The following is a 13,531-nucleotide window of genomic DNA, read 5'->3' as shown; positions in this document are numbered from 1 at the left end:
GAATTGTCACTGGTCAGGTCGGCTCTACTGCACGCCACTGCGCTTTGACCGTGATGTGACCGGGGCTGTGGTTTATCGCCCTCAGACGGCGGCTGTCAGGTCTGCCTCGGTTACCGGGACAATGCACATGTCACACGGCCGAGCGCTCACGGGACACTTGTCACCCCTGACAATGGTCAGAGAGGAGAGCAATTTCACAGTGTCAGCCTTTCATCTGTCTGTCACACACACTATATATACACCTTCACACACACTCATTAACACACACACTGACTGACAGTGCACATGCAGCGCACACCAAATAAATGCACATGCTCCCACAAACACACTTACACAGGCAATATGCATGCACACAGACGCTGCACATTAATTTCGCACGGACACACACACTATCATCTCAGTGATAGACAGTACAGACAGAGAGAATGGTGTGTACGCCGCCTTAGAGACAATCACGCCTACAGAAGGACATATTGATCTTGGAGTCGTAGAAAGCCTCTGGTTCCCCTGGCGTCTCGCTTTTCATTTCCTCTCTCTCTCTCTCTCTCTCTCTCTTCCCCCCCCCCCCCCCACCCCCCTCTGCAGTTTCTCAGTCTCCGTGAAGCAAAATAGAATAGACTGTAAAATGATCTTGGGTTTCCTGGCATTTGGATTCTCCTCGAGCCAGGAGGAGGCACACACAGCAAATTGATTTTCCTGTTGCGCTAGATTTGTGACAGTCATAGCAGAAATCACATTGCTCAGCACCAATGTCTCTAAACCAATTCGGAGCACCCCGCATTTTTCGGCTTCGGGGGACGCAAACGGCATTACTCTCATCTGTATGCCAGGCGGAATGGGATGCGCGTTGAGGAAATCCATCAGTCGCTCTGAGCGCACTCAGTACGCTGTGAAGGATGAGGAGAAGGAGAGACTTTGGGGCTTTGCGAGACACCCAGCGTCTCGTCACTGAACGATATCTCTGCATCTCTGTCCACTGCTGGTTATCAAAGCCTCTCTCTCTCAGTCTCTAGTCCAACATCGCAGTAGGGATGTAACTAGTGATCCCTCATCCCCTCTCTCTATGATTCTGTTCACTTTGATGCTTGTATGTTCTGTTGTTCAGGGGTGTTGACAGACAGTGTGTCCACCCCATTGACAGACAGTCTTAGGGCGACACAGCCTTTCTCCTTGTTGTCTCTCTGATCGCCATGGTGATGTAACCCTGTGTGTGTACGGGCCTCAGGGACCAACTGATGAGACTGCCCTTTGACCTCTAAGACTGTACTGTGCAATGCAGGAAATCTTTAACTTGGATTTGAAAAAGGCATCGTATGTTTGTAATTTCCACTTTGAAATTTAGACTTGATTTTCCCTTCCGAAAAATGTATCAACCCCTACAAAATGTCCACTATTTTCCTGCTATCGCAAACTAGCTCAAATTAACAAACTTCATCTGTAGTAGGAGAGTGACATTCTTTTAGGGATATTTGTGTGTGTGTGTGTGTGTGATGGTGTTTTTGTCACATACGCCAGATACAGGGTCAGCCATAGTAGTACGTCGCCCCTGGAGCAAATGCTGGTTAAGTGCCTTGTTCAAGGACACACCGACAGATTCTTTCACCTTGTCGGCTCGGTGATTCAAACCTGTGGCTGTGTGTGTGGAACACTGCCTCTGGCCGTCCCTCTGTCCCCTCCTGAGCCAGCACAGCACTGGAGCATACTTCCCACTGAATCCCCCTCTTCCTGTCCTATGCCTTCTTCTTTCTCCCTCCCTCCTTTCCTCTCTCTCTCCATTTCTCCACACCCCTCTGCTCTGGAGCTTGGCCTCCTGATGGTTGGTACAGTACAAAGTGAAACTGCTCTAGGATAGCCTGCCTGTTAAAAGGAGAATCAAAATGCTAGCTTGCTGTATCGGCCTTTTAGAGAAATCCCGTTCTGCGCTGGGCTGGCTGGCTGAGTGGAACCTGGAGCAGTGTGCACAATTATTTTCCTGCAGCAGGCAGCATGGTACACTGGCTGGCTGTTCTGGCACTGCCCCCCCCCCCCCCCCCCCTTCTCTCTGTCTCGCTTTTACCTTAAGCTGCACTTTTCCTCCTCCTTGCCGTACCTCCCCCAGCCCAGCTCAGCGCTAGCTTAGTAATGGGGTCCATGGGAGAGCGTTTTCCCGCCCCAGCACTTTCCCCCGCCTCCTACAGGGAGCGGTAACTCACATTTGACTAAACCACAATTATTGCCACCCGCTGTTTACGGCTTACAGACCCCAAAGACACACTAGCATTACCTTGCCTGTGTGTGTGTGTTTGTGTGTGTGTGTGTGTGTGTGTGCCTGCAGGGTGTATTCTACCAACCTGGGGGGGCTACTGAACAAGCCCTTCTCCCTCATTCTCCTGTCAGTCCAGTAGCACTCAGTGCTATTAATGAACTTACTCAGAACGGCTTCTGTTCATCCAACTGTGTGTGTGTGTGTGTGTTTGTGCGCACCTCCCTTTCATCATCAAATACAGTGCTCAGTGGGTCTGAGCTGACGGTGAATCTGCATGGGATGCACCACGCACTCAGAGGCTTAATATTGGTAACCCTGAAAAACAGAGAGGAATATGGCCACAAGTACCCATGTGTGTCTTTGAACTCAGTTCAGTGCCACGTTACGTTTGAAACTCTTCAAAAAAAAAGCTTCAAAGAAGAAACCCTCTTCAAAGAGTCTTACATTGCCCTAACAATCCTTGCCGAGGAATATTTGAAAGTTTATTGGGTTTTAGTGGTAGCATTATCTAAAAATGCATGAACTCCATTGCTTTTGGCCTTTCACTTTCTGTCGTGGGAAAAGTTGTCCTTGTTAAACATTTCAAAATGGAAATTACAATCATTTTTTATTTTACTCCTGAACCACTTCAAAGACACTTGGCTCTCATTTGTAGATATCTTATTCTCCTTCCTCTTCACAAGTAGTGGTGGGTTTTCAAACACGCAGTTACTTCCTCTCTAACTTCTGTAGTGAGTTAATGCAGCATACTGTACCCATATGCTCTTAGTTTATCCACAAACTTGGTTACGCTTTAAATTTACACTGCATCCCGTGGATGCTCCTGACCTGTGAGTAACAGCTAGGTCCTAGGTGAGAGCGATAGTGAGGTGTAAATTGCTCCTGATGCTGTTTGAGGGAGAAGGAGAGGGAGAAGTATAGCAGCCAGCCATTGTGCTCCGCCTGATTGACAGAATTTTTAATTGTGTTCTGGAGCACCTGTGGATGCCCCCCCCAACACATTCCCTTTCCTTGTGCCAGTATCAATACAGAATCACTCCTGTTGTGGAAAAAAGCCTCCAACAGTCACGTCTTTCAAGCTACCCTCCACATGCTATAGTCACTTTCGGTTAGCACAAGCAGACATGTGAACAAACACCCTAATGTTGCCAGTCATTGGTAATAAAGATGCTGTGTTGGAGAGGCAGAGGGTTGGGGGATTAAGGTAAAGCCTGCTGACATTTAAACCTGCTTCTCTCTGCAACGGAGGCAGCGCTGAGGCAGGAGGCTGAGGAGAAAAGCCTCCTGATCGTTGAATTATTAATCAGACTCTGTCTTACACGTGCTGCCAGGCCTTCTGGACTGTCTGTTTGTTTTATTCTCAGATGATTATTCAATGGATCTCATTAAAAATGAAGGTGGAGGAGAGGAGAGGAGAGGAGAGGAGAGGAGAGGAGGGGAGGGGAGGGGAGAGGAGAGGAGAGGAGAGGAGAGGAGAGGAGAGGAGAGGAGAAGAGATAAAAGGAGAGGAGAGGAGAAGAGATAAAAGGAGAGGAGAGGAGAAGAGATAAAAGGAGAGGAGAAGAAATGAGAGGAAAGGAGAGGAGAAGAGAGGAAAGGAGAGGAAGTGATTTCTGGTACTGAATTCCAATCGTCCCTCTTCTACTTTCTATCATTTTCCTCAGATCTTCTACTTATCTCCCTACTGTACTCTCCCCTCCTCCTCCCTCTTTCCTCTCACCTCTTATCTTTTTCCTCCCCTCCATAGGCTAATGTCTCCCCCTCCTCTCTCTCTCTCTCTCTCTCTCTCTGTCTCTGTCTCTCTGTATCTACATAGGGATGAAGAGAGTGCAGTGGAGGATAGAGGGTGCTACTCACTATGCATGCCCTCACCCCCACAGATACACACACCACCCTCCCACCCGCTCAAACATGATGTGACAACTGTAGCCCATTGTAGCCCCCTCACCAACTGCAGCAAGCCTGCCAAGCTGAGAGAGGAGATGGGCACGAGGGTAAAGGTGACCTTGCAGAGGGGGTGTTGTTACGGGTCACTGGGACTGTAAACTTCTCTAATGTCCCCCCGATGCGACAACCGAAAATCCACCCTCCGAAAATATGTGCTGATTGTGGTTAGCCACACAAGGGCTGAGCCTGTCCACTCTGCTTTTCCCCATATTCCCCTAGCCCTCTGAGGACCGGGGACATGACTCTTCATGCCCCTCCTCTTAGTTTACCCCACGTCTTCCTCTGGCTGGCTGGTGTGTGTTCTGAGGCTCCCAGCCGCTGGTGTGGTGGAGGCTGAAGAGAGTGATGTCCTTTTGTTATTGTAGTGTTAGTGCTGCATCGAGGTTTCCCCTCCCCGGAACAGGGTGACACACTCGCTAATCGAACATTCTCTCTGCCAAGAGTTGCTGCTGGAGCAACTTGTGGTGGTGTTTGTGTGTGTGTGTGTGTGTGTGGGTTTCTGTATCTCTGTGTATGTAAGTGTTAATGTGTGTATGTGTGGGCAGGCGGGTGGATGGAAATGTTGTTTATGCAGTTTATGCAAAGTAATTACGTTGACTTAATTGGGTTTGTTTACGTGGAGTGTGTGCCACCTCCAGTCATGTATTTACCACTGTACACAGTGACCATCTCATCTGTGCTCTATGTATTGCCCTCTCTCTCTCTCTCTTCACACGTACAGCACAGAGAACAGTGCGGGCTCCACATAGGGCGTCATGTACACTGAACAAAAATACAAACACATTTTATATTCAAATATAAAAATGTGAATGTAAAGGGCTGGTGCCATTTTTCCAGGTCACAGAAATGTTCCATACACACAAAAAAGCTTATTTCTCTCATATTCTGTGCACATATTTGTTTACATCGGTTGTTGGTGAACATTTCTTCTTTGCCAAGATAATCCATCCACCTGAAAGGTGTGGCATATCAAGAAGCTGATTAAACAGCGTGATCATTACACAGGTGCACCTTGCGCTGTGGACAATAAAAGGCCACTAAAGTGTGCAGTTTTGTCACACAACACAATGCAACAGAAGTTGAGGGAGCGTGTAATTGGCATGCTGACTGCAGGAATGTCCACCAGAGCGGTTGCCAGAGAATGAAATGTTAATTTCTCTATCATAAGCCACATCCAACATGAGAATTTGGCAGTACATCTAACCGGCCTCACAACCGCAGACCACGTGTATGGCATTGTGTGGGCGTTGTGAACAATGTTGTGAACAGAGTGCCCCATGGTGGCGGTGGGATTATGGTATGGGCAGGCATAAGCTATGGACAATGGACACAATTGCATTTTATTGATGGCAATTAGAATGCACAGAGATACCGTGAAGAGATCCTGAGGTCCATTGTCGTGCCATTCATCTCCATGTCTCAAGGATCTGTAAACAATTCCTGCAATCTTGAAAATGTCCCAATTCTTCCATGGCCTGTATACTCACCAGGCATGTCACTCATTGAGCTGGTTTGGGATGATGTGGATCAACATGTTCGACAGCGTGTTACAGTTCCCGCCAATATCCAGCAACTTCACACAGCCAATGAAGAGGAGTGGGACAACATTCCACAGGCCACAATCAACAGCCTGATCAACTCTATGTGAAGGAGATGTGTTGCACTGCATTAAACAAATAGAGGTCACACCAGATACTGACTAGTTTTCTGATCCACGCTCCTACCTTTAAAAAAAAATATTCCCAGTCATGTGAAATCCATAGATTAGGGCCTTATGAATGTTTTTCAATTGACTGATTTCCTTATACAGTGCCTTGCGAAAGTATTCGGCCCCCTTGAACTTTGCAAACTTTTGCCACATTTCAGGCTTCAAACATAAAGATATAAAACTGTATTTTTTTGTGAAGAATCAACAACAAGTGGGACACAATCATGAAGTGGAACGACATTTATTGGATATTTCAAACTTTTTTAACAAATCAAAAACAGAAAAATTGGGCGTGCAAAATTATTCAGCCCCTTTACTTTCAGTGCAGCAAACTCTCTCCAGAAGTTCAGTGAGGATCTCTGAATGATCCAATGTTGACCTAAATGACTAATGATGATAAATACAATCCACCTGTGTGTAATCAAGTCTCTGTATAAATGCACCTGCACTGTGATAGTCTCAGAGGTCCGTTAAAAGTGCAGAGAGCATCATGAAGAACAAGGAACACACCAGGAAGGTCCGAGATACTGTTGTGAAGAAGTTTAAAGCCGGATTTGGATACAAAAAGATTTCCCAAGCTTTAAACATCCCAATGAGTACTGTGCAAGCGATAATATTGAAATGGAAGGAGTATCAGACCACTGCAAATCTACCAAGACCTGGCCGTCCCTCTAAACTTTCAGCTCATACAAGGAGAAGACTGATCAGAGATGCAGCCAAGAGGCCCATGATCACTCTGGATGAACTGCAGAGATCTACAGCTGAGGTGGGAGACTCTGTCCATAGGACAACAATCAGTCGTATATTGCACAAATCTGGCCTTTATGGAAGAGTGGCAAGAAGAAAGCCATTTCTTAAAGATATCCATAAAAAGTGTTGTTTAAAGTTTGCCACAAGCCACCTGGGAGACACACCAAACATGTGGAAGAAGGTGCTCTGGTCAGATGAAACCAAAATTGAACTTTTTGGCAACAATGCAAAACATTATGTTTGGCGTAAAAGCAACACAGCTGAACACACCATCCCCACTGTCAAACATGGTGGTGGCAGCATCATGGTTTGGGCCTGCTTTTCTTCAGCAGGGACAGGGAAGATGGTTAAAATTGATGGGAAGATGGATGGAGCCAAATACAGGACCATTCTGGAAGAAAACCTGATGGAGTCTGCAAAAGACCTGAGACTGGGACGGAGATTTGTCTTCCAACAAGACAATGATCCAAAACATAAAGCAAAATCTACAATGGAATGGTTCAAAAATAAACATATCCAGGTGTTAGAATGGCCAAGTCAAAGTCCAGACCTGAATCCAATCGAGAATCTGTGGAAAGAACTGAAAACTGCTGTTCACAAATGCTCTCCATCCAACCTCACTGAGCTCGAGCTGTTTTGCAAGGAGGAATGGGAAAAAATGTCAGTCTCTCGATGTGCAAAACTGATAGAGACATACCCCAAGCGACTTACAGCTGTAATCGCAGCAAAAGGTGGCGCTACAAAGTATTAACTTTAAGGGGGCTGAATAATTTTGCACGCCCAAGTTTTCAGTTTTTGATATGTTAAAAAAGTTTGAAATATCCAATAAATGTCGTTCCACTTCATGATTGTGACCCACTTGTTGTTGATTCTTCACAAAAAAATACAGTTTTATATCTTTATGTTTGAAGCCTGAAATGTGGCAAAAGGTCGCAAAGTTCAAGGGGGCCGAATACTTTCGCAAGGCACTGTATGAGCTGTACCTTAGTAACATCTATGAAATAAGTTGTTGCATGTTGTGTTTATAATTTTGTTCAGTGTAAATATACTTTAAATTTGCTGTTCATTTTCTGGTTCTGTTTAAAGTCAAAATCAAATCAAATGTATTTATATAGCCCTTCGTACATCAGCTGATATCTCAAAGTGCTGTTCAGAAACCCAGCCTACAACCCCAAACAGCCACCAATGCAGGTGTAGAAGCACGGTGGCTAGGAAAGGGAGAGCATTAGCCACACATTCCCCATATTTTGGAACAAAATGTTGTTGTCGTGAATTATTTCCTTTTTTCTCCATTGGTTCAAGCCTTCAGTAGCAGAGGGAGGTGAGGGAGGTGTACCTGTTTTACCTTCCTCTGGGTTAAATCAATCCACAAACGTCCATCTTCCGTTCCCCTAATCACCCCCACTGGTCTGTAATGGGTTTCTAATGCACAAGAGGAGCATCAGGGATCAATACACCTTGATGGCTTTGTTTATATTAGGATTGCCCTAATTACACTGCTTCCATAAGAGATCCACACAGTGATGACTGGTTCTATGTTGCACTGTACTAAGAGACATTTTCATAGGCACACATGCTCCTTTGCTATGTTATGTGGGCCTGTCTATGGTCTTTTTATAAACCCGGGACAAAGCCTTTTTAATTGACTAACCTCGGAGGAGGATGAAATGTGGATAAAGGAGAATAGAATTAGACAGAGACCAAATCCTTTACCTTTGTGTCCTTCTATAGTAGAATATGTCATTTCAGGGCAAAAACCGATGTTTTGAGAATAATTATTTGTTTTTGACTCATCTCACCTTGGGCTTTGGGAAAGGATGAGGAATCCATTTCAGCCAAAGCGTTTCGTTGTTGTTAGATTAAAATGAAGGTAACTGTCACAGATGATACAGTACAGCAGCTCGGCCAATGCTTTCCCGTCAGTTTACTGAGTGGTGTTACCCTAAAACATGTCCCCTCTCTTTTTGTGCTGATAATATGTGTCTCACTGCATTCTGTCCTCCTGTGTTTCTTTACAGGGTCCCAGATGGCCCCCCAGATCCCCGTCAACACGTCGGATGTCCCTCACTCCCCCTTGACGCAGTCCCCCATGCCTCAGGAGAGGGGTAAGTCTGTCACAAAGTGTGTGCGTGTGTGTACATGCATATGTGTGTGTTTGTGTGTGTGTGTGTGTGTGCTTGCTTGCATGTTTGTGTGTTCTAGTGTATTGTGTGTGCAGTAATTGCAGATTAGCTCTAGGTTAGTGCCCACCTGTGTGTTGAGTAGAGCTGTGGATCTGGGCTGAGTGGAGCAGGAGAGGAGGGGTCTGAGGACAGAGAGTTAAGCCTCTTACAACCCTGGCTGTGGTAGTGAGAAGGCATTAGCCTCCCTCTCAGTGACACTGGCATTGTTCCCCAACACTCTCTGGGAACTGGCAGACAAAGGCAGGACGTGACATCATAGCCAGAGGTACAGGCTATTCTATAGCTGGGCTGTTAGCAGGTACAGGGGTTGGGATTGTGTACTGGAAGGTGTACACAGACACATATACACACACACACACGCACACCTTAGAGGGGGTCAAACCAGTGAATGATGTATAATAGACTGATGGCTCAGTGGGTACAGAACAAACACCTCACCAGCGGGTTCCCAGGGAGGGGCTGGTGGAGAGGTGATGTATTACTGGATGAGAGGTCAGCTCAGGTCATGGGAACCATTCTTGGTTAAACCTTAACTGTTACTGTCTGGAAATCACTAAACCTTATGTTCTGGGAGTTAGGGAGTTTTTTGAAGTGTATCCACTTCCGACTTGCTGAGTTGATTCTCATATGCAAGGCTAGTTATTGCCATGATAACAGAGGCTGACTACATACTGTGAATTACATACAATGAATGGTCCCTGACTGAGGCTTCCTCTAAACATTCTACAACGGCCAATAATGTATTGAGTTCAGGGGAAAAGGTAATCTCTTGAATGAGGCAAATGACACTCAATAATAGTGATTACAACTATAGAACTAGCCCCGTGTAAAACAACATTGTCCCTGTTGGTTTGTGTAAAGGAGGTAGGATGACTAGCATTAACATGGAGTATTATGCTCCTCTACAGCTCACCAAGGACCAGTTAACATTAGAGAGAGAGAGAGAGAGAGAGAGAGAGAGAAAGAGCGAGAGAGAGAGAGAGAGAGAGAGAGAGAGAGAGAGAGAGAGAGAGAAAAAGGTAAGCTGTTACATAAAATAAACATAAATGTAATGCTCGGCTCTGGCTTCACGTGACCCTGGAAGCACAGTGGTTAACATACTGTATTGCTTTTTAGAATATGTGAGTAAATCCCATGGTCCAAGTGGCTGCTCCTAAGAGCCGCTCTCATTTCCATGAATACTGTTGAATGTACTTTTTCACTCCCTCTCTCCCGTTGCTGCCAGTTGTTGTTGTCCAGCTAAGCTCTACTCTCTTTGCCTGCCTGCCTGCCTGCCTGCCTGTCTGCCTGGCTGGCTGGGGAGGGGGGGGGGGGGGGGAATCCTTGAATGCGTTATTTTCTTTTAGCAACTGTCTGCACAATGTTCCTCTCTCCATTCCTTTTCCAAACAATTTACACAGTGTTTTTCAGAATCCATTACGATAATGGAAGCAAAACATTCGAATAATGTCCCCCTTAAACCCATGCTCGCAGTCTAAGCACTTTCAGGCCTCCCCTCTCGCTCTCTCTTCCTCCCTCCCTCTCTCTCACAGCCTCATCACATACTCTCTCGCTCTCTCAGCAGAATAGGCCGATATGGAGGACGACAAATACTCTTGCCATCTCTGGCCTGCTTTTAACAACCCTACTCAGTAAAGAGCTGGACTATAGAGCTGTATAGCCTCTCAGTGTAGTGGATCTGTGCGTGTGTGTGTGTGCGTGTGTGTGTGTGTGTGTGTGTGCGTGCGTGAGCCAAGCGCAGCCGATCCATTTAAAGCTGATCCAGGATATTAGAGAAGGCCTCTATCTCTTCTGATTGGCTGCAGCGCCAGCGACCTTTACCATTCGAGGCAGATTGGAGACCTTTTCTGTGGCTTCGCTCTCAGGTTTAGATTGTAATGAAATGGCTTTCAGTGATAATAGTGAATCCCTGTGAGGATCACTTCAAATGTCAATTTGAATGGTGGAGGGAAGCTGAGCTGAGAGCCTTTTCCATGAATTGAGAACTCACAGGTCCTGGAACAGCTTAGAATTACACAGCAGTCATGGTTAAATCGCTGTCTTATTCCCCAAGTGCAATTTCTGCACACGCACACACACACACACACACCGTTTTTTCAGCCGGCAAGGTGAAACATCTTTTGATGTGCCCTTGAGCAAGGCACTTAACCTAATTGCTCCAGGGTCGCCGTTGACCCCATTCTCTGAGTTGGAGTATACAAAAAACACCTTCCCATTTCACACATGCTTACAATATAATACACACGTGTACATGTGTGAAACAGGACCAATATTATTGTGATTATTATAATGACACACACACACACACACACACACACACACACACACACACACACACACACACACACACACACACACACACACACACACACACACACACACACACACACACACACACACAAAAGCAGAAAGCCCAGTCGATTTTGTGCGTGTGTGTGTATCGGTTGTTCCCCTGGCCTCCATGTCACCCAGTCCTATCGATGTACAGTGTATCAGTATATACGGCCTTACACACAATGTACTGCCAGCTTGCCATACGAACAATCTGATGACTATCTTCGAGTAACAAAACCTAAAGACATTATAGAGGATTATAGTATTGTCAGGATCACCCCTCTACACCCAATCACAGCTTTAGAGGGAGGTTAGGAGAGAACAGATGCGTCAAGTCACCTGTTTCACCCTGCATAAAGAGTGAACCTTTAACTCCTTACAGAAAGGAGGTTTGTTTGTTTGTGTGTCTTTATGTGTGTCTACATAGGCTGCAATACTCTTAAGCACAGTCCGTTGTCAGTGCTGTCTCTCTGTGGGTTCCAGGCTTTATGTCCAACATGCAGAGAAACCAGTGTGGCTCCCAGTTTGCAACACCACCACCTCAGTCGGGGCCTTCCATGTCCCCTCACCCCTCTCCTGGTCCTGGTCCTGGAGGACAAATGTACCCAGGGATGGGGCCCAGGCCCTACCCCCAGGGTGGCTCCAGTGGCCCCTACGGACCCCAGGGATCCCAGGCAAACCAGTATGGACCCCAAGGTAGGAGCACTACAGCTGTTGTTTCATTATACTTATCTACCTTTACACTATGTATGCAGTGGATTCGGCTATTTCAGTCACACCTGTTCGTGACAGGTATATAAAATTGAGCACACCGCCATGCAACCTCCATAGACAAACACTGGCAGTAGAATGGCCTTACTGAAGAGCTCAGTGACTTTTAACATGGCACCGTCATAGGATGCCACCTTTCCAACAAGTCATTTCATCAAATGTCTGCCCTGCTAGAGCTGCCTGGGTCAACTAAGTGCTGTAATTGTGAAGTGGAAACGTCTAGGAGCAACAACGGCTCAGCTGCAAAGTTGTAGGCCACACAAGCTCACAGAACGGGACTGCCAAGTGCTGAAGCGTGAAGCGTGTAAAACCGTCTGTCCTCGGTTGCAACACGCACTAACGAGTTCCAAACTGCCTCTGGAAGCAACATCAGCACAATAACTGTTCGTCGGGAGCTTCATAAGTGGGTTTCCATGACCGAGCAGCCACACACAAGCCTAAGATCACCATGCGCAATGCCAAGTGATGGCTGAAGTGGTGTAACGCTCACCGCCATTGGACTGAATCATGCTTCACCATTTGGCAACCCTACGGCCGAATCCGTGTCTGGCAGATGCCGGAAGAACGCTACCTGCCCAAATGCATAGTGCAAACTGTAAAGTTTGTTGGAGGAGGTATAATAGTCTGGGGCTGTTTTTCATGGTTTGGGCGAGGCTCCTTAGTTCTAGTGAAGGGAAATCTTAACGCTACATTTGTGGCAACAGTTTGGGAAAGGCTTTTTCCTGTTTCAGCATGACAATGCCCCCGTGAACAAAGCGAGGCCCATACAGAAATGGTTTGTCAAGATCAGAGTGGCCTGCACAGAGCACTGACCTCAACCCGTCGAACACCTTTGGGATGAATTGGAACGCTGACTGCGAGCCAGGTTTAATCGCCCAACTTCACTAATGCTCTTGTGGCTGAATGGAAGTAAGTCCCCACAGCAAAGTTACAATATCTAGTGGAAAGCCTTCCCAGAAGAGTGAAGGCTGTTATAGCAGGGATGGGCCAACTCCATATTAATTGCATTGATTTTGGAATGAGATGTTTGACGAGCAGGTGTCCACATACTTTTGGTCATGTAGTGTATATAACAGAACAGTTAGTAACTCTGGTTTACAGTAAGAATATGAACAGGTCATGGCTCATGAGTAAGAATCCCTCTAAATGGATCCACTTACTGAGGAATGGCATTAGTATTTCCATATTCAACCAGCACTACTTGGCAGCCACTGAAGACATTTTATTCTCTTGTATTTGAGAGAAAATGTTGTGGACCTTGACATAAATGTCAACTCTCCACCCCCCACTCCTCACTATGGGATTAAGCCATTTGTCAGAATATTCATGAAGCACTTGAACTCTAGACGCTACCCATGCCTATATCATTATTGGATTAAAGACAGATTGACGTGGCAGGCCCGGCTGATAAAACGTGTTTTCTGAGCTCAGTGATGTTGTTCAATGCCATTACTGGGGTCAGTATTTTTAAGTTGCCCACAGAAATGGGTTAGTGTTTTAACTGCCCACCAACGTCATTAAAGCCAATGAGGATGTTGTCATCCTTTGACCTGTGGTAGACTTGTGGGAAACAGTAGAGAGGATACTTCTAGT

The 13,531-nt window shown here is 46.2% G+C and overlaps 1 protein-coding gene across 4 annotated transcripts in view; it reads left to right on the top strand.

Annotated features, from left to right (window-relative positions):
- The window catches only part of LOC110505402 (AT-rich interactive domain-containing protein 1B), a 229,487-nt gene that overhangs the window by 155,605 nt on the left and 60,351 nt on the right, over positions 1 to 13,531 (top strand). For all 4 annotated transcript variants that reach the window (XM_036962211.2, XM_021584599.3, XM_090220667.1 and 1 more), the window contains exons 6-7: positions 8,669 to 8,755; positions 11,651 to 11,863. In XM_036962211.2, the coding sequence (XP_036818106.2) occupies positions 8,669 to 8,755; positions 11,651 to 11,863 (300 nt within the window). The remainder of the gene's footprint in view (positions 1 to 8,668; positions 8,756 to 11,650; positions 11,864 to 13,531) is intronic.

The sequence above is a fragment of the Oncorhynchus mykiss genome, chromosome 25 (assembly GCF_057628025.1).
Source record: "Oncorhynchus mykiss isolate SJ-2025 chromosome 25, ASM5762802v1, whole genome shotgun sequence".
In the NCBI taxonomy this organism is placed as follows: domain Eukaryota; kingdom Metazoa; phylum Chordata; class Actinopteri; order Salmoniformes; family Salmonidae; genus Oncorhynchus; species Oncorhynchus mykiss.
This window is presented reverse-complemented; position numbering and strand designations above follow the sequence as displayed.